The sequence below is a fragment of the Lacerta agilis genome, chromosome 5 (assembly GCF_009819535.1).
Source record: "Lacerta agilis isolate rLacAgi1 chromosome 5, rLacAgi1.pri, whole genome shotgun sequence".
Classification (NCBI taxonomy): Eukaryota; Metazoa; Chordata; class Lepidosauria; order Squamata; family Lacertidae; genus Lacerta; species Lacerta agilis.
In genome coordinates this window covers 34,617,368-34,641,941 of record NC_046316.1, presented here as the reverse complement: position 1 = coordinate 34,641,941, position 24,574 = coordinate 34,617,368, and the positions used below count along the sequence as shown (strand labels likewise).

The 24,574-nt window shown below is 39.9% G+C and overlaps 1 protein-coding gene across 3 annotated transcripts; it reads left to right on the top strand.

Moving 5' to 3' along the window:
• Positions 1 to 155: 155 nt before the first annotated feature.
• Positions 156 to 24,574, top strand: LOC117046849. 3 transcript variants are annotated; one of them, XM_033149302.1, is made up of 12 exons: positions 156 to 245; positions 1,178 to 1,258; positions 10,771 to 10,846; positions 11,986 to 12,117; positions 13,087 to 13,210; positions 14,483 to 14,543; positions 14,633 to 14,679; positions 18,838 to 18,913; positions 20,106 to 20,207; positions 20,547 to 21,356; positions 21,813 to 21,893; positions 23,907 to 24,574. In XM_033149302.1, the coding sequence occupies exons 2-12, from the start codon at positions 1,230 to 1,232 to the stop codon at positions 24,220 to 24,222; spliced, it is 1,854 nt and encodes a 617-aa protein (XP_033005193.1). In that variant the 5' UTR covers positions 156 to 245; positions 1,178 to 1,229; the 3' UTR covers positions 24,223 to 24,574. The 3 variants fall into 3 exon arrangements, with proteins under 3 accessions (XP_033005193.1, XP_033005194.1, XP_033005195.1); XM_033149304.1 differs by lacking the exon at positions 156 to 245 and adding an exon at positions 5,815 to 5,872 and having other exon boundaries at positions 1,172 to 1,258; XM_033149303.1 differs by lacking the exon at positions 21,813 to 21,893.

Genomic DNA, 24,574 nt, shown 5'->3' with positions numbered 1-24,574 from the left:
CGCCCCGCTCGCCATCCAGCCGCTCTTCCGACAGAAGCCGGCAAATGGAAGCGCCCTCCCCCAAACGGCCAAAAGAGGGCCCTCTCTGAGCATGCGCTCCAATGCGCGCCGCCGGTCGCTGGGCATGCGCTTGTCGCTCTGACCGGCTACGGGGCGTGCGCAGTGTCGGAGCGTGAAGGGGGAAGCTTTCCTCGTCGCTGGGTCCGTTCGCTTCTCTCTGGAGAGAGAAAAAAGCGTCTCTGAGGGTACGAGCAGCCGCCCACCCGCTTTTGCCGCCACCGCAGCCGCCGCCACCGCAGCCGGTCCTCTTGCGAGGCCTGGTGAAGGCCACGACGCAGCTCGGTTGATTTCTCGGCCCGAAGGGTTCGCTGCCCAGATAGTTACACGCCCCTCTTGTTTGGGGTCCCAGCGCCGAGGTCCTCAACCTCGGTGTCCGCCGCCGGTGAGCCGGGGCTTCCTATGGAATCTGTGGCGCTCCCTTTTCTCCCCACCTCGCTTCGGGCCCTTCGGGGGAGGGGAAGCAGAAACCTGCCCCCCCCCTCGCCCCGCGGCAGGTTGGTCGGGCAGCTCTTCCTCCAAGCTTCCAGCGAGACAGCTTCGTTCTCTTCTCCCAGATTTGCTTCCTGGAAAGTGGAGGTGCTTTGCCAGGCGGCTGTTATCGGGGGGGGGGGGGGAATGAGAGGTTCAGCTCTTATCTCCGCGCCTTGGGGAAAAAACAAACCCTCACTAGCTGCTAATTCCTCCGCCCTCTTAAAACCACCACCCACCCATTTCCACCTCCAGTGCGTGCATTTAAGACCAAGCAAATGGTGAGGGGTGTTTGTCGATCAGGCTCTTCTTTCCCAGTGCCCCAGTAGAGAGGGGCATGGGTCTGGTTTGGAAGCAAACTGGGTTTATTGGGACTTTCCCACTGTTTACCGCCCTGCAGTCTGACCCCCCCCCCAATCCTGTGTTCAAAATAAGGTTGGTGTGGTGGTATGGGGCTGGACTGTGGGGAGATAAGCGCTGGGTGAGGGTTCAGCTCTTCTCACTCTTTGGCAACAAATGCTAGACCTTCTGCTCCCTTGCTTTATGCCATTGCACCCGACATGGACCTTTGAGGGCTCTCAGCTCTGTGAGAGTTGGAGGAAGAGACTGGCACCGGGTTAACGGTGCGGTTCTCTCTCATTTGCTGCAGTGCTGTCCATTTTCTCTGCTGCCTCGCACTCTTGTCCACTCCTGCTTTCACCATGGTTAAGAAGAATAGTATTCCTGCTGGGTAAGTATCCTATAAATATTACGGTACATGGAGAGAGAGGAAGTGGGCTCTGATAGCCCCACCTGTTCTCTCTTGCTGCAACACTGTCTTTGCCATCTACCATAAGCTAAGGTAAGTATTTGCAGCGACATGAAGTCACAGCTTACCATCCCCCAGGTAAGTATTTTATCCCACCGTGTTTGTGAATGCTCCTCCATCAGCCATAGATGGCTCCTGTTTCTTCTCTCTTGATCCTCAAATGTGTGTAAAGAGGAATTAATTGAAACTACATTCTTAACATTTCAGTTCTGTGACATGACAGAAAAATACCACATCATCATGTCATAAATGTGGTTTTTATTAATTACATGACATACAGAAACACATGCTACTTGACTAAGCACGGGCTATTTACATAAGCCCAACTTTACCACAGTATGTATTCAAGTGTGGTTATTTTTAACAGTAGGATTGTCAGCATTGATTTGCATAATTCTAACAGTTATTAAACAATAATTGCTTTCCTTCATCACAGTTAGCCCCTAAGGTCCCAATTTTTCTCCACTTTTGTGACATGCCAAAATACCCCAGAGCTCTCTTAAAACATAACACAACTTAAAATGTAGAGATTAGTTTGATAAAGCTACCCAAATTTCAAGATAAAATTGAAGTAATTCAGGAAGTGACATTAATATTGCTAAGCAGTATTATTTCTAAAGGAGTACTGTTGCAGCAATTCAAAAGCAAAGTTTGTTGTTATGACATATTTTTAGTTTGAATTGTTCTGCGTCTTCCTCTGTTGCCTCCTGCTCGTGTACACTCTTGTAACCTGGCATTAAATTACCAACATAAATTGAGTTTGCATTTATTGGAAAATTGAAACATGCATTGATTTTCAAAAACAGATCAACTTGGTAGTCCAGCCCTCAATAGAAGGGTAGCTTGGCTGGAATTCTGCATTGAGAACAAAAACTTAACGTTGTAAGGAATTATTGGGAAGTTAGGTACCAATTAAAATAGTGCAAATAAAAGTGAACTGTAGTTGCAAGATTGGTACATTATATTTTAGGCTAGAACTGGAAGCATAGTAGAGCTTGATTTTTTTTGTCTAGAGGCCAATCGTCACAACTTCAGTGTATAGCTGCTAACCAACAGGACTTCACCTCTTCCAGCTTGGTAACATACTATGAGAAGTGATGCATGACTATCACAATTGTGCACTGAACTAGGCACAGATAAGTTTTCAGTACCGAAGTTACTATACAATTGCAGCCGCACGTTACAGCCTCTGTGCACTGAGCTGCCTGTGTTGTTGACAGTTCTGTTAGCCATCTTAGTATATGCTGCTAGCTGGAACTCATTACTGGCTGAGTTTACTGGCAGCAGCTGTTCATTTAAGGAGCTGTTACACAACCTGCCATCTCTCATTTGTTCTTCTATGTTGTTGCTGTTCTGTATGCATTCACAGTACACCCATACAAATACCAGCACTAGAGTTGTAGTACACACAGACTATAGCAGGCCAGATACTTCTTGACTAGTAGATCCTTGGTGAGGGGTATATGAAAAAATCTGTGATAAATTGGTTGAAAGGATTATATAAAGAATGGACACTGGCTGCTTTTGCTAAGAAGACAGTGCTGGGGGGGGGGGTTTCAGTTTTTTAAAGGTTTCCATCTCGCCTCTCAGTGGAAGTTTCCAATGAAGGTAACACGTTGATTTAAAATTGAACATTAACATAAAAGCAAAAACAACACCAATAAAGAGCATCAGTAAGAATAGAAGCAACATTTTAAAATAGGGAGAAGTATGGCTATTCCCAGTGCCAAAAATGTTGTGAAGTTACACATCTGGGGCACACCAATGAAAAGGTCCTATCTCTGGTCCAAAGCCAGGTGTTAATGTGTAAAGCAGATCAAAAATATAAAATGCATATCAATCGGTTTCCTCCCATGTCAGAGGGTCTTTGACTGATGCTCTCTTTCAAATACCAAATATCAGAGATGGTATTTGTTACAATAAGGGCAAGGACATTTTTTGTCTTGGCTATAGAATGGTTTCCCCATGATAGTACACCTGATGCCACCATTGCTGTCTTTTAGGCATCGGACAAAAATTTTGTATTTACTCGGGCATTAAAAAAAAAACTAATCTGCTGCTGCTTTATGTGTATTTTGTATTACTTGTTTTTATTTTTTTTACACTGATTTGAAATTATTGATGAAAAGAGGTGTAAAAATATAAAATAATAGATTTACCTTCCCAATATGATTCGGTCCTACAGCATATAAGGCATATTTTACTGTAGGAAAAAAAATACTGATAACTTTCACAATAAGTTGAAGGTTCCAGTTTTTATGTCCTCCTTTAATTGTACACTATAGCTGGACTATTTCAAATTGCACATTATTCTGTTTTATTGTGTGTTAATTGTTATACCAATAATGAATTTGCTAACAATATATGTGAATATACATTATCCAAAGTGCTAATACACATTACTTGGAATGCATTGTCATTATATACTTCAGGTATATTAACAATCTAATAAAAATTAATTCAGATTGGTAAATATTTTATGTTTTCATATTAGGAAAAATAAATTCAACTTAAACAGCTAAGTTATTTTAGGCAGCTAAATAATAATTTATAAGTAGGAATAGAAAGTGAGTGCAGTTGAATGTCTTTGTTTCTTATTGTAAGAAGGAACTATACTTCTCTATTAAAAATGTTGTGTTACTTTGCAATAATTCATAAGACATAGGCTAGCAAACATTTAAAAATCACTTTTTGTTAATGAAGGACTTATTTACATAATTTAAGTTACTTGCATGATCATTCTTTTAACAGGTGATAACATACTATCGATTTCTGTTTATCTAAATAGAATAAAGACAGATTTCCCTTCTATTAATTTTTTTAATTGTAGAGTCTTGTGGAGGGCATTATAAGATAGTTCTTTACTCAGTTATTTGCTTAAATGGTTCTCCTTTCATTCCTTATGATTTGAGGGACAGTTGAAATATTCTTCACTTTGTGTATTTCTGTAACACAGTTTGAAGTAATAAATCAGATGTTAATTGGGGTCATTGCAAGTATTCCTAAGTTGTTGTTTTTTCCTATTATGAAAAAATAGCTTTAACTCAGATGAGGACTTGTGTACAACCATGACACCTGCTCTGCTGTCCTCCACAAAACTCAATTCCACCTTCACCCCTGTTGATTTTCTCCATCTGACAGTCAACTTTCCATAGGTACTGAATATTCTCAGGCCTCATTGAGGGCTTTGCCACTTGGGATTCTTTTTAAAAAACATGTTTTTTTTAATACTTTTGAAAACCATGGGGTTTCACTGAACATGCTGGCACATCTCTCTTTTTTTCCTCATTAGTTTCATTTCTGCCATCACTTACTACCTGATTTCTTTGTCAGAGGAAGTGATGAATGCAACTTAAGTCTGCATGAGATGGATTTCATTCCAAAGTTTTCACTGCATGAGTGCAATGAGGCAAGTCTCCCACTGTGATGGCATAGTGTTATTGCTGTAGGGTGCCTCACCAACTCTCCAAAAATTGGGCACCTTTGCCTCAACTTAGTTTGCAAATGCACCTCTTCTTATTTGGTGCGATACAATTGCAAGACAGCCTTATAGCTCAGGAAATGGGAAGAAATGTTTATTCCTGTTTCCTGTGTCATCTTGTAGTGGCGTTACACAAAAGAGAGAAAAGGCTGCTTTGGAATGTAAGAAGACATTTGAAACTGTTGGCTGTTTGTCTCCATTATAGCATTGAGGTAGGAGGAAAGCCTCCTACCCCAGCACTACAGTGCAGTGGAAGAATGCTGGAACCTTCACTCCTCTGCTGGTCTGTCCCTCTCCACCCCACTCTACTGCATGTGTGCTTGCCTCTGTGGTGAACTGTATGCCAGCATGGCCGAATAGGAGAGCGTACACATGTGCTTTGGGCACATCCACCACTAGCATGCAGAACCTGGAGGGGTGGCAGCCCCTAGCGTGGCCCTCAGGGTGAAAAAGATTAGTCACTCCTGTTCTTATTGATCCTAGACTAATATAATATTAAGTAGGCTTTCACCACTTATTTAATGTTCAGCATAATTCTAACATTCAGTTTGATGCATGGCTCTCAGTGGCATGATAGGCAGAAATCTTCAAGAACACGAGACAAAGCATGTTTAAAACTAGCAATTATGTTCTCCCCTTAAGGGATCATCCTCACCTCAGAGTAAATCTTGGCAGTTTGCCCAATCTAGTATTTAAGCAGGAAATGATACTTGAGGAGTTATCTCTTTTCCTCTTGCCAGATGCTTCCTTGTATAGCAAGGTAACAACTAAAACAAAAAAGTTCAGCTCTGCATGTCAGTTTGTTACAGAGGTAACAAGGGCCTTCCTCACTTTTTTGGAGAATGTAAAAAGTCCATGACAGATGAAGGATTTTCAGCAGGGAGAGGGCTTTAGTTTTGGTTTATCTGAAACTGCCTCCATGTGGTGAGATGTTTTGTATGCATCACTTCACTATGAGGATCAGGCTCAACTATTTCATTTATCTCCATGTTCACAGAAGCTGGAATGTTTGGCATTGGTGTGGAGACAAAATGTGGTGGGAGTTGACCAGCAAGGTGAGGCAGTACATATGAAATGGCTCACTGCATGAGGCTGTTGCTACCAAGGAAGCAATTTCAAGCAGTAATATGTGTGGCAGCTATAGTATGAGAAGCTGCTAAAAGGTGGCAGATACTCATTTCTGCCCAGGACATATTGAGTCAAATGTTTTTTAAAATTGGTTTCATTTCCAGCTTGGGTTCATGAGTATTGCCTCTTTCTTCCAGTATCTTAAAAAATGTTTGATAGCCTCTTCAACCATTTGAGGTGGTTCAGATATATTTAATGCAGGTTAATATCAAAAAGCCTTCTGCTTGGAATGCAACTACCACAAAATGAATACAGTAATAAAAAATTAACATTCATAAATTTTAAACATGTTTAGGAATAAAAAAGATCATAGGATACTTGCATGCATACTTCTGAGGCAAGGTTCACTGATAAAATAAACTTAAGACAAACCAATAAGTCATTGAGTGTTGCTTTTATCAAATATCTTACTGCTTGGTTAAAGCACTTTAAATATTAACTCATCTCCTTGTTGGAAACTCAATCTGTGAATTTGGATCATAATCAGTGGTTTGATGTGCTGTTTGAATTCAGTAGTGCTTGCTGGATCCCAGTCCAGTTTGGGTAGATTGATAGCTATACAAATAGAGAATGAAAGCCTATCCCTACGATAAGAGTTTTAGTGTTCAAAGATGGTAAGTATACTTTGTTCATTCCACAACTGTGTTGCATCGCTATGAGGCAGCAGATAACGCTTGCTCATTTTATCTTCATTAAGTGGTTACATACGTCAACCTTGAAATTACTCCATACAATCTTTGAATTAATCTGAAGAAAGCTCTACAATCTTGCTTAATTTGTATTTCAGACAAGCCAATATTTATGACAATAAAATATAACAATTCTACCACCACTGTGTCTCTTTATTTCACCTGTCAGCTATACTTTTTAAAACTACTCTGAGGCAATTCCTTTTGAGAATAGAAGCTTAAGCTTACACAGTGGAAAAGGTTTACTGAAAGATGGCTAGATGGTTCTCTCCCCATGTTATCCTCAAAGTGATCCTGTGAGTTAGACTGGGATACAGTGACTGACCTAATCAGATCCACTTGGTGAGCTGCATGCCTGAGGTGGGGATTTGAACCCTGTTCTCCTAGGCCCTAGTCCAACACACTAACCCATATCACACTTAAAGCAAAATAAATTTATTTTTGAAGCAAGTGCCACTAAGTACAATTTAGGAAATATGCACTATTGACTGTTGGACATAGTGATAAGTGTTCATACTTTGGGAGCATGTATATAAAGCAAGAAATACAGGCTTTGCCATCCATTGCCATTGGTACTGAGTTTTGAATATGGGGTGCCTATATTTTATTTTTTCCCATTATAATTGCTTCCTTGAAGCATCTTGAAGTGATTTCAGAATACAATGAAAACTTGCATAAAACAATTGGATATCTGAAAACAATTTCAGATCCATACAGAAAACATTAGAGATAGGAATATCCACTCAGAAAAATTGTTAAAAAGGAAAGTCTTCAAGAGCTGTTGAAAAGAGTACAGATGGCACCTGTTTGATATGTAATGGGAGGGAGTTCTAAAGGGTAGGCGCCACCACATTGAAGCCCCAATCCTGACATGCAGAGCAGTTCTGATAAGATGGTCATTTGGTATATAAGGGATGAGAAGATGTTTATGTCAAAGCCTTAAGTGTTGTAGCACAGGTTATAGTGCCATTGCTTTATGCAGTAATGAGGGACATTTTTCAGCCTGGGTCCTATTCCCTTTGGGGAGCATGCTAGTAACGGATGGGGCCAGAGGCAAACAATGAGCATGGTCAGAGACAGAAGTGGACTGAGAATTGTGAAACTTAATAGTGTATAGTAAACTCCTTTCTATACACTTCCACACCTCCGTACATCCAGGCAACCAAGAACTATCAAGAGTTTTAAAACATTTCAGCCAGGTTAAAATACTTAAGGAGGGTTTGAAGCAGGACCAATAAGAGGTGTGGCCAGGGGAGAGTTCTGTAGGCCAGGTAAATAGGTCTTAAGGGCTGCATTTAGCCCCTTGGGCTGAGGTTCCCCACACATCTTAAGCCTGCTCCTGCTTGCTCCACATTCTTAAACACTGCTTGTAGTTTTAAATTGGTGTTGGAAGCTAATATGCCTTACACATTCAACAAGAATGAGTTGGAGATTAAATACTGGTCTTGTATGCCTGCACATGCCCTTAGTCATACATGGGCTTATGAAAAAATGGACAGCTGAATCTTCTGAATCAAAATATGCAAATGTGCTTTTTTATTTTGAGTAATTTTTCAACTTCTGTTACTCATGATAGCCAATGAATTATTTAGGGTACTGAAGTCCTGAACCTGGTCCCTAGAAATGCTCTTCTAAGATTCATCATGTATTGAATACACATTTTCAAAATTACCTTCACATAGATCCATGCTCAGTACACATCATATGGATGTTTAATAAGCAGAATATACATATAGGGACAAGTTATGAAGGATGTTAGAACATAGTTTTGAATCCCGATTTTTTAAAAGCAAACTAGAGGGCCTCTTGGCTGAGTTTAATGTTCAGTTGCATGCTGAATCCCCAATAATAGTGGAAGAGACAATGAATGTAACATGGTTAAGTGTCTAAGCAATAATGCTTTCTGCAGGATAGCTTCACTATCCATGCTTCTGTTTTCAAATCCCCACCCCCATATCCTGCATTAGCGCCTGCAAATGTGAAAAATGTTCCTCAGAATATCCACAGTAAAAAGATGCCTACTTTGCACAAAGAAGTATGTGTGCTTCCCCTGTCCTTTTGATGCATATGGTATGCTGAGCCAAGATTTGGCTTAGCATGTCCGAATCTGGCCTTGTGGTTAAGCTCTCTCCTTGCTAACCGCAAACTGTAGCCAAGGTTTGCTCTTAGCCATGGTTTATTCTTGGCTACAGCTCATGGTTTGCAGGGAAAGAGCTTACTCACGAGCCGGGGTTCAGATGATACGTTAAGCCAAACCTTGGTATAGCTCAGCATGTTGCTGGTGTGAAAAAAACTTAGGAGGAGCAAAGCAGCTGTGAGCTCTGCTGTGGGAGCCTGCACATCCAGCAGTCCCAGTAAGCCATAGTTTGAGGCTACCTATGCAGCAACTTGGGAAGCCAAAGACTTCCATAGTAGCAAGAGAAACTTTTCACCTACCTCTCACTTTGCCAGAGGCTTCCCATTACTTTTGCAAGTAAAATTTCTATTTTTTAGTTCCATAATAGGGTATCTCATATAAAATACAAAATAAAAGCCAAAATTAAATCGCCGAGTCCCATGAGTTTTTATGCTTACTATATGTGCTCAATACACAACAGCCCCCTAATGTAACTGGCAACAACATAGAAGCTGCTGCAGTACGGATGCTCCTCGTAATGTTTATAGGAAGTGATTGCAGACATTGCAGGAGCAATGGTTATTTCTCATATATCAGAGATGATGGCTTGGGATATAAACATGTTAAACCAGCTCACAATTGCTTCCTTCAAACCCTGCTAGAAATAGCATAGGAACATCCACATCACAGTGACTCCCATTTTTAAAAATTGCTAAAGATGCATTCTAAGCTTGGAGCCTGCCAACCTCATTTCTAGTTCTATATGTTGCTGCATTAAGTAATGTATATTTTAGCTTTGCTTTTAAAATGAAACTTTTGCAATGATACAGGTTTTTGTCTTGCTTCCAACCCAGATTTGGACCTATGGTAGGCGATGGATAGGGACAGTGTAGCCCTGTTGACCTTCCTGAATCTCACAATGGCATTCAATGCCATTAATCATATCAGTGTATTCTAGACTGCCTTTGTTTGGTTTGGGTGCTTTTTACATAGAAATTCCCTAAATAATTTAGTAGTAGTAGGAGCAGCAGTAGTAGATGCCCCATGGAATTAATGGTAGTAATAGTAGTAACAAGTACTATAGCAAAATGTGCTATTTGGCAACAAAAAGCTTGATTATCATCTAACAATAATAGCAAGAGGAAATGGTTTACTGTCTCACTACGTATGTTAATTAACTCAACATCAGTAAGTTGATTATGTTAACATTTGTCATGGTTTGGGGGAATGTTCACTGTTTTTTTTGCAGACATTCTGACCCTAATTTAATTGACCTTTGTAAATTTTGAAATTTCATTTCTCTCTGATTTCACTGCTGATAATCCTCTTCCCACCTGCAACTGAAGATAGCACATCATACATCTGATAAAGCAGACTCTCGCTCACAAAAGCTTATGCCCTCATAAATTTCTTAATCTTTAAGGTGCCTCAAGATTATTTTGTTATTTGTTCTTTGACAGACAAATTCAGCTGCTCTTCTAGAAACCTAATCAAAGATTAGCACATTTCTGTAGGAGAACTTTGAGCTCTCTCCCATTAAAATCAATAGGGCACGCTCATGCTCTGAGATTTCAGTAAGCATGACATGTTTACCTGTTTGGAATGGCATGACCAATGCTACAGAAAAGGAGAAATCAACCTTGTTAACAATGTTAGATTGGAAATGAAGTGTACACAAATGCTTGCCTACGTAGCTTCTGGGGCACAGTAACACTGACCTGAGGATTACACGTACAGCACCAAGTATGGTTGAACCCTGAGTTTGGTCAGAGAGGGGAGGAGGAGGGAATCCAGAACCTCCTTCCCTTTCTTCCAGCATTAAAGAGTATCTGGATTCAGAACCATTATCAACTGCACCAAAACCTATAATTGGTGCAGTATTCTGAAAGCGAGTTTCTGCTTTATGTATATATCTCTGGATTGAAGTCCTTATGTTTTCTGTAAAATGCTGTTGTCATAACCTTTATTTTTCCAATGCATACAGAATTAAATACAACCCTTGTTTCCCTTTTCTTAACAGATGGCGGAATGTATCGCCTATAGGACAACCTATAGCAGGAACCCGGTTCATTCCTTTCAAAGCACCCATGAAAGGGGTATGTATAACATTTTGCTTTCATACATTTATATTAATCATGAAGCATAACACATAAACTGAGGTATATTTTATCTAAGTGTTTGACTATTAACTTATCCCCCTTTGGATAATCCCATTCAGCCCAATATCAGATAAGAGCAACAGAATAGTCTTTAAACTACAAGACTATTATCTTTTAGTATTCTCCTATCCCTACTCTGTGTTTTGTATGTGGTTCAAGACTGTCATGGTTGTAGGGTATTCCACTGTGTTCTGTGTATTGGCCCTTTGTCTCAAAAACCCTGTCGCTCAGTTGGTCTGTGGGTTTTATTAACTGAGATTAAAAGAAAGCACTTTCTTTCCAGAACATACAGTGGTCAAACCTGTATCCTATGTGCACCTACATCACACATTTCCATATTTTTCAATGGGTCAACCTGACACTTTCCAGGAATCACAATTTACACAGATTGAATTCTGTCTTGCTAACTCACTCCTTAAGGCCGAGGAAAAGGAAGGGGGTGATATGTAAATTGAACTTAAGAAAAGAAAGGTGAATAGGGGAGAGAAATTTCTTCCAATTCAGAAGTACTGTTTCTTAGCTTGTCTGTACTGGGTGGAGTTGCTTACAAGCTCCAAGAATGGGAGGTTTGGTTTGCTATTTACTATCTGATAAACAGCACTGTTACTCAAGATGATGCAAAGAGGTGTTTTGTGAAGGATGCTTCAAATGGTGAAACTGTATAGATAAAAGATGTTTACTCCAAAATGATCTGCTCCACCTAGACGTTGCTTATCAGTTTCTCTCCAAAGAAGCAGGCAGAAGTTCCAGTAACTTCACTTGTTCAGGTTGTTGCAAAAGTCAGATATTTGACAAAATACTACAGTTTCAATTCAGGGCAGTTCCATTTGGGCTCTAAATTAGCATTATCCTTACAGCAGTCAGGACAGAAACCCCTTTAACAACCTTCTGTCTGTGAATTTTCATATTACATGTGCCTCCTGTTTATTTTTAGGTAAAGAATTTTTGTGCTTCAAAACTACCTGTTACTTTTGAATGCTTCTTTTTCATTTCCTAATTCTCAGTTTTATGAGTCAGATTTTTCCGTTTCTATAGGTACATTTTCTCATATATAACTACTTTTTTCTCCACCCTAGGAAATCAACCAGCGACTGACACCAACTCAAAAGTTCACTCCAAAAAATCTGATAGCTGCAATAAAAGCTCTAAATATAGAGCTTGGCTTAATTATAGATTTAACATATACAACAAGATACTATCATATGAAGGTAATAATAGTAAATTTGTATTTCCGAGTTTTGCTGTGTACTTTCTAATGCTTATCTTAAAACATACCAATTCTCTATGTGTTATGCAGCATTCAGCAGTGAAGGAATTTGATGAGCTCCTAATGCCAATTATTTATTTATAGTTGCCATCTATGTGCACAGTGCTTTGCTTAGTGTAACAGGATTAGATTCATGCCCCTGAGGGCATTCAAAACAGCAGAGCAAGGGAAGAGAAGTAGAGGTAGGGAGAAAGAGCAAGAATGCATTTAGGCTTTGTTACAATAGTACATTAGAATCAATGGGCTGATTCGCTTTAGTGGATTATAGTGTGACTGAGTTACATCAGACATTTAGACTGGTAGTGAGACATAGTGACAGGATTATGAGAGTAAGATTTGCCAATTTGAAACCAGGATCTTTCTGTTCATTGATTTTAATCAAATTAAGAAATGCCTATCACAATGAAATTCCAAAAATGAAATTCCGAAAACGGAGAGAAGCACTCTGATTATATTTTCAGCTGACATCTGTCTATGTTTTGTCGGATGATTATAATGATGCCATGATGCTCAGACCTTTGAAACTGGATACTTAGCCGTGTTACTATGTCATATTTTTAAAACTCTATAGGCTTTCTCCAAATATGATCTCATGGGGCAGGTTTCCTGTCAGATCTTGTGCAATAAATAAATAAATAAATTTCAGTGCAAGGAAGACAGATGACACAAAAGTGGTTGGAGTTGTTGCAATCACATTCCCTTTCTGAGTTTGGGGATTTGTACCAACAGTAATTATGACTGATGCAAGAGCCTTTTGGAAAATGATTCACCAGACATAATTGTTCACTTTCAGCTACTACAAAATGAACTTTATTCGGAGCCAATTTTTAAAAGTTGGATCTATCGTAGAGATATGCAGTGATTAAATTACAATTTTTTGCTACAGTTTTGTTCACCTTCTTGTTGATAGGATTTGCCTAAAAATGTGGTCTATAAGAAACTTTATACTATTGGATTTGAAGTTCCAGATGATCCTACTATTCTACAATTCAAAAAATTGGTCAGAAAGTTCCTATGGGAAAATGCAGAAAATGGTAATTAACAGCATTTTTCATTTTGTAAAACACTGACATTATTTGTCCATATATGTATAATTTACTAATTGCTGTTGGAATCTGTGAGTATGGATTCACAGTTTTCCAATGTAACAAATCTGGAATTTTACAATGTTTCCATTTCCCCCCTTACTAACAGTGTATTTTTCAATAAGAAAAGTCAGAGTCACTAAATACCGTACATGCATTTAACATATTGTGTAGTTTGGCCCAGTTTCAGATGAGGTTTGCTACGCAGCATGAGACTGCTGTTCAAGAAATACAAATACAAAGCCCTTTTGTGCATGCAAAGCTGTTTGTGTGTTTATTTGGATCTCGGCTATTGTGTAGAAATAATTCCCATTAAAAATGTGCATCCACATCATTGTCTCAGTCCAGAAAAGTCAATCCACATGCAGTAACAGATTTCTGCATAGTGTGGATCAAGCTGCAGGGAAAGCCTTGCATTCAGTTTTGGACCCGCAAAAGCAATTCTTCGGGTGGAATTCAATGTCACGCTCTTCCAAATGTTCCATCTGCACAAGCATTGCAGCTTGCCTTGCTGGATGGAATGATCATCCCTCTCCTCCCCTGCATGCTGTTCTGGGAGTTCTCCTGATCCCCACCCCCAGAACGTTTCCATGCGCTCTGGCACTCGTCACGGTGTCCCGTTGTGCCAGTAGTGTTTAGTCATGCTGGCCACATGACCTGGAAAGCTGTATGCGGACATTCACCGGCTCCCTCAGCCTGAAAGCGAGATGAGCGCCGCAACCCCATAGTCGACTTTGACTGGACTTAACCAACCAGGGGTCCTTTACCTTTTTTTACCTGATTTCCCCCCCCCCCCCACCATGCCAGCTTCATGTGATGGGTTGGGCAGAAAGGCCCACAGCAGAAGCAGAAGTCTTTAGATGAATTCTGCTCCCATGTATATTGCATGCAGACTACCTAAGATGTCACCTCAGTCCTAACAGTACTAATTACTAGTTAAGCATAAAAAGGGGGGGGGGAGTTGGCTCAAACTGTCAGCTTTCAGAGTCTTCATCACATCTTAGAAGAGGTTTTGCAGGTGAAACAGAATGCAGATAACCATTTGCTGAATTTATGGTTCTCTAAGTGGGAGACAATACATTCAGCATTAAGGGATTAAAGATGCACTACTGGACCAGTTCTGTAAACAGCAAGAGTCTTTTCAAAACCTCTTTGTTTTATCGTGCACTTACTGTATTTTTATATTCACATTCTTTTATTTTCATTTTGCTTTTTAAATAGCAAAGCTCATAGGAGTACACTGTACTAATGGAATCAATAGAACAGGTTATCTTATCTGTAGGTAAGTATCATATAAAATATTAAACAGTTATTTTCACTAGAGTGATATGTTCTGCTTGGTGATCTGCATCTGTGCATATATTTCTTTAGATATCTTATTGATGTTGAAGGCTGGGATCCAGAAACAGCAATCCAAGGTATTTGTGTGCCTCTTGATCAAAAAGTTCTGCATGCACTATGTTGTTATATCAGTTGCCATAGCTGGGATCCAAAAGGCTGCCCTCCAAAAGCCACAATCATACTGAGACTTTTGCAGCCTCCTTTCTTTGTTTAGCTTTATGCAACTCAAAAAAAACCTCTCCTGGAGGTCATAGGAGTGCAAAATTACAATCTCTCCATATAAAAAATTCTTTCCAGTAGCACCTTAGAGACCAACTAAGTTTGTTCTTAGTATGAGCTTTCGTGTGCATATCTGAAGAAGTGTGCATGCACACGAAAGCTCATACCAAGAACAAACTTAGTTGGTCTGGTATCTGAAGAAGTGTGCATGCACACAAAAGCTCATACCAAGAACAAACTTAGTTGGTCTCTAAGGTGCTACTGGAAAGAATTTTTTATTTTGTTTTGACTATAGCAGACCAACACGGCTACCCACCTGTAACTGGAATCTCCATATGCGCACAGAAAATTTTACACTTGTGTTAGGGAAAATAGAACCTTCTTAATGTGATTTGGCTTCATGTAATTTAACTCATAATAATTCAGTCCTGACACTGTCTGTAAAATGTCTTTAAATCTTTTTAATGTGTTATTTTGTGGAGTTCTCATTTGCATGATCACTGTGATGTGAACCATGCAGATACTGGATACAACAATTTCCACTATCTCTGACTCCAGTATATATTTCTTGGTATGTTAGAGACCACAGTGGTGTATCTAAGAACTCGAAGTTTCAGGTTTTTATCAAGTTGCTCATCAAATGGATAACTCTCATGCCTAGCAGGGTGGGGTGGATGTAATAAGCTGTTTTTGTGAGAGTCCATGACATTGGTTAAATGAAACGACAAACCATAATTCATTGTTACGAGAATGAGCCTTTCTGATTCGTGGGCTCATATTCACTTTACCTCCTACTTTGTACATGAGGAAGAGGTCAAAAACCTCTGCTTCAACAGTCATCAGATGCCCCTGTTACATCAAAAGTAGGGAACTGCAGTTTGTTTCAGCTGTGGTTTTTTCAACATCCCAACCAACTGTGGTTAGTTAAAAAGAAGGTTGATCCTTCTTTATAAGAGTTTAAGCCTAATTAGTTCTAAGTAACCACAGTTAGAACAAACCACAGTTCCTTCAGTGTGAATGAAACAGGGGACTATGGTTAAGGCTAAAGCAGAAGTTTTCAATTTTCTTATGCAAGTGATGGAGAAGAAGTAAGGATGAGGGTGGAGTATGTGAACCAGAGGCTCCTGCTTGTTCATCTTCATAATGACAAACCATGATTTGTTATATTGCAGCTGGACACATTTTATTTTTTCAGAGATTGAAAATATTCTGCCTATAGCCGCAGTGGCAAATAGCACCCACTGGACCAGTGCAGTGCAGTGCAGTGCAATGCAATGCAATGCAATGCAATGCAATGCAGTGCAGTGCAGTGTAGTGTAGTAACACTAGCTCTCTGAGAAGCATGCTTGGCAAATCAAGAGTCAGCCTTGGAAATACTCATCCACACCTCATACCTCCTCTCCTTCTTTGGTCAAATTCTCCCTTCTAACTACTGTTTCAGATCACAGTTAAATTAGAACCCTGGTTAACCTTAACAGCAGTCAATTAACTGCTTTATTGTGGTTAAAGAAGGAAGGAAGAATTTGTCTTAGTAAGAAAAGGCACTGCGATGGGGTTACTTCTTGATTTGTTAATCACAGTTTGTTTTGTTTATTTTGTATATTATTTGCATTTGTCTGTCACCTCATAATACAAGTTCTCTAACCCAGAGGTAGGCAGAAGGTAGTTTGTGATCTACTAGTATATTTTTAAGTTATTCAGATCCACAAGCGTTTCTGGGTTTTATGCAACATGGCTATGGCACCAGCAGAAAAGGCTTCTGGCAGCACAGCATGTCTTCCCCTTCTTCTTCTCCCACCTGCAGCTGCCATGCACCCTCAGACTCTGGACCAGATGTTTAGGGAACCCTCTAGAGCATATTTTGGAGGCATGATGGGGGATGCATAGGAGATGACAGGAGGGGAAATGCCTGTTGCACAAGTGGAAATGTGTTTGCACCCTCTGACTCCCAGTTATTTAACAATGGCATCAACAAAACAATTTTTTGCCACCTAAATTAGGCTGCAGAAGTGTAGAAAGCTAACCAGGAGGTAATTTTTGTGTGAAAGTGCTGTGATCTAATTTCACTTCTGATACTGGCAACAACTTCCTAGGTTCAGAATATGCTCAGAGGCACCATGTTCTTTAATTCTAACTCTGTGTCTTTGCACATGAGTCTGGTTGTTAGAACCTGGGGCTCTAGTAAAAAAATGAAGTAGATCTGAGATGTCTTCCCACACACACACCACAATTCTAGGCAACAGTTTACAGAACAAATAATATGTCAACGCTAGCCTGATGCAGTTAGCATCATTTTGTGTTGTGTTTTGTTGTGTTGCGCTGTGCTGTGCTGTTTTAAAACAACATTATTCATGTTGAGGAAACCAAATAAGTTGGGGGAGGGATCCACCCTTCAGAGTGAGGTAGTCTCCTCCTTCCCGGATCCCCAGTCAACTCCTACATAGAGGCTGTGAGACAATCTAGCAGGGTTCCTACAATTTAGCACAAGAGGAAGGGAGGGAGGAAGGAAAAACCAGATGACTCAGAAAGCAGCAGGGAGAACAATAGTCCCAACAAACTTCAATCATATCTTTAAATAGCAATGGGCCAAGCCAGCCAAGCCCAAGGTCAGGTGAAGGCAGAGGACAAAGAAAATCAGGACCTTGGATAGCTCCAAGCAGTCCTGTTCTGCTTAAGCTCACTACTACATAAAATTGCTATGAGAAAATGTAATACTAGCAGGGAGAAAGCCAAGTGAAGATTTATATTGGCTGACAGGACCTGTAATGTGGCTGTGCCTCCCTGGAGGAGCATTCTGGGTTGTTAAAGAGCCTTGTTTGATTTTGTAGTGTTTGACGTCTGCTAACTTGGGGAGGAGATCCAGCAGAGGACTCATCAGCTGAGTCCAAGGATGGTGACAGGGCTGTGTCCTCTGACCAGGAAAACTGATGGTTCTTCCTCTCACTGCTCCCCCACCTAAGCCTCATCCTCTACCATGCACTGCAAGGTTCCAAGCTTGGGGGGTCATAACACTGTGATGCATTCTCTCAGCCAACATGCTAGCCAGGTGGTAGCTACATTCCTATCCAGGGAAGAACTGTTTAAAAGTGATGAACAGAATGCTGTGTCCTCAATGTGAAACATGATGGCTCTATAAACATCTAAGGAAGGTCACTCTCAGTCAAAGGGTGCCTGCTGTGACTTGACTTTGTCTGCCTTGGCCAGACTTTGCTGCTTGATCTGACCTTTCCCATTGTGAGCTTGCCTTTAACAAATAGTACCTGCTTTACACCCAAGCCTCAAGCTCCTATGGAAGCCAGAGGAAGTAGCTCCTCACTCAGTCACTGAGTGAGTCAACTTCAGTAGCTTTTTGTGACAGAGCACTTCAGAACAGAATTGCATGCAGCCATATCTGCTATCACTGGACATTACAAAATTAACATCTTTGCATCCTCTGATGGGGATCCCTGGCAAATGGACTCTCCAGAAAGTTGTTGATCTACCCAGAGATGCACCGCTTTTCAAAATCCCCAACCTAGATAGCCTCCTGCACTCAAAGAAAGAAATTCTGTGCTCACTTGTGACTCTTTTTTATTTTAAAGTAAAGGAGATTAGCTAGGCCCCATCGTTCAAGCTGCTTCCCTGGGAGAGAATAGCTCCTTCATTTCCCCCAGCTTGGCTGTGTGTGCTCCTATCCCTTTCCCCTCTCCTCAAAGCAAGTATCATATCCATAGGGAATCTAATCAAAGATCTAAACTGATCCTTGAACCATCTACCTTTGCCTTGGGTTTGGGAGGGGGGATAGGGGTGGACCTGCAATCTCTAGAAGGAGACTGCCTCCTTTTCCACAAGGAGTGGAACTTTCCCCAACTTAGCTGGCCTTCTTCACTTGAAAAGAACAGAAATGCCCATGTAAGTATAACAGAATTTGTTCCTAGCATGCAGTGCACTGCAGTTTTCGAACCCCTATCAACAGTTCCCTCCCACTGTTCACAAAATGGCATTCCACACAACTAATGTTCACAAATTCTGTTTAGCTTTTGGGGAGGCTCGTGGTCACCATATTGATGGGAAAATATACCTGGCAGATCTCAAAACACAACCAATGAGAAGGTAAGTAAATACATAACTTTTCATTGCTAAATACATTCCATTTCTGTTATTGGAGATTCTATACAAGTTCAGTGTTTCCTTCTTCAGAGTTTGATTGTGATAACAAGTATGTTACCTTTGTCATGGATTCTGCTCCATATTGATTCAGAGCAGACCTCAGTGTATGGTTAGCAGAGAAAAAACTTAAACACAATGCAGAGTTCCCAAAAAAGAGACCAGAGGTGATCAACTTCATCCATCAGAGCTTTTTACTAATGAAGGCAAATGAGCTTTATGGTAACAAATCCATAAATTTCAGGATTATCACAGTCCATAAGAAATCCAGTTGCAGCAAACGTAATTAAAACTTACAATAAGACTAAATCCTCAACACTTAAGCACAGTGCTTTTTTCTGGGGGGACGCAGGGGTAAGCCTACCCCTAAACATTTTGTGAATCTAGGTTTGGCCTCATTGAGGGGCAGTATTTCAATATGAGTAGGAAAATGAGAGTACTGTACCCCTAAACATTTTTTTTTAGAAAAAAGCACTGCTTAAGCATACTATGTACAGAACAGAAGGAAAGAAACAGGAAGTGAAAGAGGAAAGAGAGATGGGCTCCTTCTGGCCTATTATTATAGTCAGAATGACCTTGATAGAAAGAGACAAAAGAACCCGTTTAAACCAGCTGTAACTTCTCTGAAGGAATAACCCAAACATCAGGAACCTTCTGCTTGTTTGTAGGCAGAATAGAAGCTTGCTTGTTAGCTAGAAACTTCCAGCTTGTATCACACAGAGAAGATTCCAGAATCAATAGAAGCTTCCTTCTTGAATCAATAGAATAGGAAATATCTCTACACTTTAAACCAATAATTTCTGTACCAAAAAAATGCAAACCTCACAACTTTTTTGTTCACTTCCTGAATATACACTAAATATACATTCTGATGAACTGATAAGTGAAGAGTAACATATCCTAATATGAAATCTGGGTGTCCTACATGCTGATTAAGCACATCCATCCTTTGCTCATAAAAATACAACTGTACAGCAAGGGCCAGCTATGTGGAAGTATAGACATATATTTACATACAGGTGTGAAACCGATAAATATGGTTGAAAACTTCCCCTTTTCTTCATTATAATGTTGCTTTGTATTTTTCCATCGGTAACTTCAGCAAACAATTATTACATTCTGCTTTGACATTTTCTAGCAATCTTGGAATGAATTTATGGGATGCTGATGGAGATATTGCACCGCCACCAAATGATGTTGATGGACATGTTGATAGATTCCCAAATGAAGAATATCCTAGGTAACCTGCAGAAATTCATTTTTCTTAAGTAGAAAGTAGAAGTATGAAAAATACTGTCAGAACAATGAAATCTGTATAGTTCTATTGTAATGCTTACAATTAAGCCATAATTTAATGATAATTAGGTTTTAAATTGTGGAAAGTGCAGTAAAAGTCATAATAATTCCACTCAAGGATTTCTTCTATAATGAAAACTGACATGCAAACATTAAAACTATGACCAAAAATATAAATTGTAAGTGTGATACTCTTAAGAGATGAGATATTTCTTTACACTTTGGTTTTATCTGCTGATTTCAATACTTGCCTTTCTTAAAATGAGAATCCTTTCCTTAACAGGCATGGGAAAAGAGTAAGAGTTTTTGACTATGGCCACAATGAATTACCAGAACAGGTTCAATTGAGAGAGTTCGATTTCATTAACAAAGGTCCTGGACAACGGCGAAAACCATACCATGATCACCAGTTTCAAGATGATTTGCAGCCACTAGTAGAAATAAGTCAAGGGCATTTTCCTGACTGCCAGTATTATGATGATGACTATCAAGAAGAAATGCGCATGATGGATTTAAGAGGATCAGAACATAGGCTGAGTCCTTTCCATGATCAGTTTTCTGATGACTTTCTAGGAAGGGCACCACCAGAAGATCTTAGTAATGTGGGTCATGATCAGAGGCAAATACATTTTCCTGACATCCCTGCTCTCAGAAGTATGCTGCTAGATACGGAGGTTGAGGGGGGCCATGTAGAAAGGCGGAGACCATTTTATGAACCACAATCTAATGATGGCTTTCAACCAATTGTGCAGTTAAAAGACCTAACATTCCAGAAGAGATCTCTGCAAAGAATTAGACATTTTCATGACTGTCCCCCTCATGATGATATGCAGCCACCAGTAGGAGACTTTGAGTTTGTTAGTAGGGGCCATGGACAAAGAATGGCACCTCTCCCCGACCACCAGCATCACATCGATGACTTACAAAGAGAGGTGCCACTAGAAGATTTTGATGATAGAGATTCTGGATCAAGATGTAGACGTTTTCATGGTGATATCGCTGAGGAAACACAACTGAAAGCTTTTCGAAATAGGGGACCTTTTAATGACCACACGCCCCATGATGATGTGCCATGTGAAGGATATTTAGAAAGGTAAGAATTACCGTACTAGCTCAAGAGTATATATCTCTCTAGATCAGTTTCCTGTCTTTGACAGTAGCTGTTATTAACTAATACAACGGAAGAACTGTACAAAGCAGTTAGGAAGACTCCATTTCCGTTTATGTACTGCTAGATTTCTGAGGTCAAGGAGCCTGATACCCTGGCTATTTTTGATATTCCCATCTACAATGGAATTCTGAAACCTAGCCAGATTAGCAAATTATAGTTTTGATAATTTATTGTATTTATGGAATTGATAATTGGTGAAAATTATCAAGTTTCAAATACTGTTTTTCTTTAAGCTCCATATACAATTAACTTTCTGACTGTATAAACTTCATATTCCGTATATATTTTTAATGTTATGCCAATTATTATACATATTCTTTATACTCAGATTGCTTCTCACTTTCCACTATTTTAATATGTCTGTTTTGCTTCTTATAGAGGTCATCCTTTTCTTTCTCATGAGCACTTCACAGAATCTCCTTTACTTCACAGAGAAAATGATTATAATAGAGATTGCAGGTAAAGGCATTGTCATGGCATTTATGCAAAGCATGTCACTGATTCACATTCAAAAATATAAACTCAAAGATTGACATTTTCTAATAATATACATACGCCTTTGTTTTTGCAACAAGACAGTTTCCTGTGGACACAATACATCCTTTCATAGAATTACTTCATTCTTGAGGAACTCAGTTTTGAAAATAAAGATTTTTCTTTAGAGGCTGGAACAGGTACAATTCTTGGTTCCCTCTTCGCTATAATTAGGAGCAGTCTCTGAAATCGCACCCTACATCTCCTCCACCCTCTTCTCAGTTCCCTTCTCCCACCATGGCTGATGTTAAGCGATACCACAGCACAAACTAATTCATCGGTTCCAGATTAAAAAGGATTTTGATAAAGATCAAACTCTGGCTTCAAATTATGCTTAACAAGAAATCCTGGTTAGAATTAGATGTGGTTGGGGGGTCAGTTCAAATGTATCCCTTTTGTAGTTAAGGTAGTGGAGTAGTATGTGCATCCAACACAGGAGGATTTGGAGAGAACCCTACAGCTTGTTTCCTAGTATCTTAACCATGGGTAGGAGAGAGATAGCATTGTGGCTTCAGATAACATTAATTTTACTGGGTATAATTGGACTCAGAATTGTAGCCCTAAAGAAGTTTTCATTTATTTCTTTTCAATGATGCCCTCTTAGAATTTGGATGGCTTATTGGGATCAAGTGGCAGTGAAAGCAATATAGTTCTAAAAGTCGAATGGCTTTAAAAGAAATCACAGCATTACATCAAATGAGGCCTTAGTAGAGAAGGCCTGAAGTCACTGATCGTGATAACTGGGCAGTGTGGTGTGGATTCATGATGCTGACCACAAACCTGTTTCTATGCCTGTGTGACATATAACATGTAACCTACCATATATTATTATTTATACAGCAGGAAGACAGAAAGTAACCATTTTCGATTGCAACAATTCATTATTAACTAAAGTAATTTACACTGGTATGAAGCAGCAAAATAGTTAAGTATTTGTGTTTGGGGATATTCCTGTTGAGACAATGTGTTTGATCATATTCTTAGGAAGATATTTGACAGTTTCAGTGGAAGACAGAAGGGGAAGCAATAAAAGGGGGGAAATCCTAACCCAGTCCGGTGAGACTGAACAGACTGGCAGGGCCACCACTACATCTGCAGCCCTTCCATTCATGGTGGCTGGGACAGAAAGTGGGGGCAGGCAGATCTCTGCATCAACCTGGAGTGGATCCTCAGCTCCTCCCCGCCCTCAGAGCTCTCTCCCTTTGGGCTATGTGCCAGTCGGGCAGGGATCCCACCGGTGGTCCTCACATCTGCCTGTTTGGCGGGCAAAAAGAGAAGGTCTGCACTGACATTGTGATGCTGGCATCACTCCACAGGCAGTGGGAGGCTGTTGGGGCAATACCTCCACTCGGTCCAACCAACCACACCTCCAGACCAGCACAAAGAGGCTTTGGATTGCTCTGTATCAAACTTCAAAACACTAATGCTGCATTATGTCATCGCAGTCCAAAATTCTGAGTTGGGTGGATATACACAAGGGTCTCAGCATGCACAAGACTTCTTGTTCTCACATAGCATGATCATCTCACAATGTGCATGGATCATATTACAGAAGAGACCCCTGAAATCTCTTCTTGAGTGGAGGCTGAGCCTTGTGTGCAGGTATGAATCGTCCTATGCATTGGGACCTATACTGGTAACATTTTTCCTATGAAATGTATCGCAACTAAAAAGCTAGGAGGGAATTTCGTTATCTCACACACAGAGAGGCTGCACTACACATCACTTGGAGAAATACACCTTTTACATTTTTAATTTGACAGGTTCCTTTCCAAAGAAAGGAAGTATTAAGGTAAATAATGCATATTACTTATGTTTCAATGAGCGATTCATAGCTCTTTTTGTAAAGTGCAACCTTTTATGCTTGTCTCTCCTGTCTTTGATGACTGCCTGATCAGTTGAAGAAGTTTACAATTAATAATTGTTTTCGCATTATAGACCTGATTGCCCTGAAGATTACAGGAGAAGCCGCCCTTCTAATGATGAAATTAACAAAGAAAGAAAAACCAGATTTGCACCATGTCCCTCACAGCCAATACATCACTCTTCATCCGTGCAACAGAAAGTTAGTTCAGTTTCAGTGGACCATGGAAGGGAACTTCAACCTAAAATTACAAGTGAGACAGAGCAAAGGAAAAGACTGCCTGTAGTAACAATTGATTACAATTATGGTTTGCCTTTAGACTATGCATCTGAAGATGAAGATAGATCACACTATGATTTACCTCCAAAACAGCACCAGATTTGGAAATGAGCCAAGTACGTGTGGCCATGCATGTTTACCCATTATCCCTTGTGCGGGGACCAAACCTTTTCTCAAACTGAAGAAGCATATCTTTAAAAATTACAGCACTCGTATCAGTAGTAAGACTAGTTTCCACAAATGTTTGGGGTTTTTTACATGTAGATAGTGGTACATTTGTTACGTATATGTGGAGACAAATGTCCAACCTCTGTAAAATAAAAATAGTGGTTACCCATAGTGAAATTGGAAGACCACAGCTTACAGCACCACAGAAGCTGTGTTCTTCTCACTTCCCCTATTTTGAAATGTACATATATTGCTTCAACTTATGAAATGTGTAATAAAATAATTTAAAGACAAA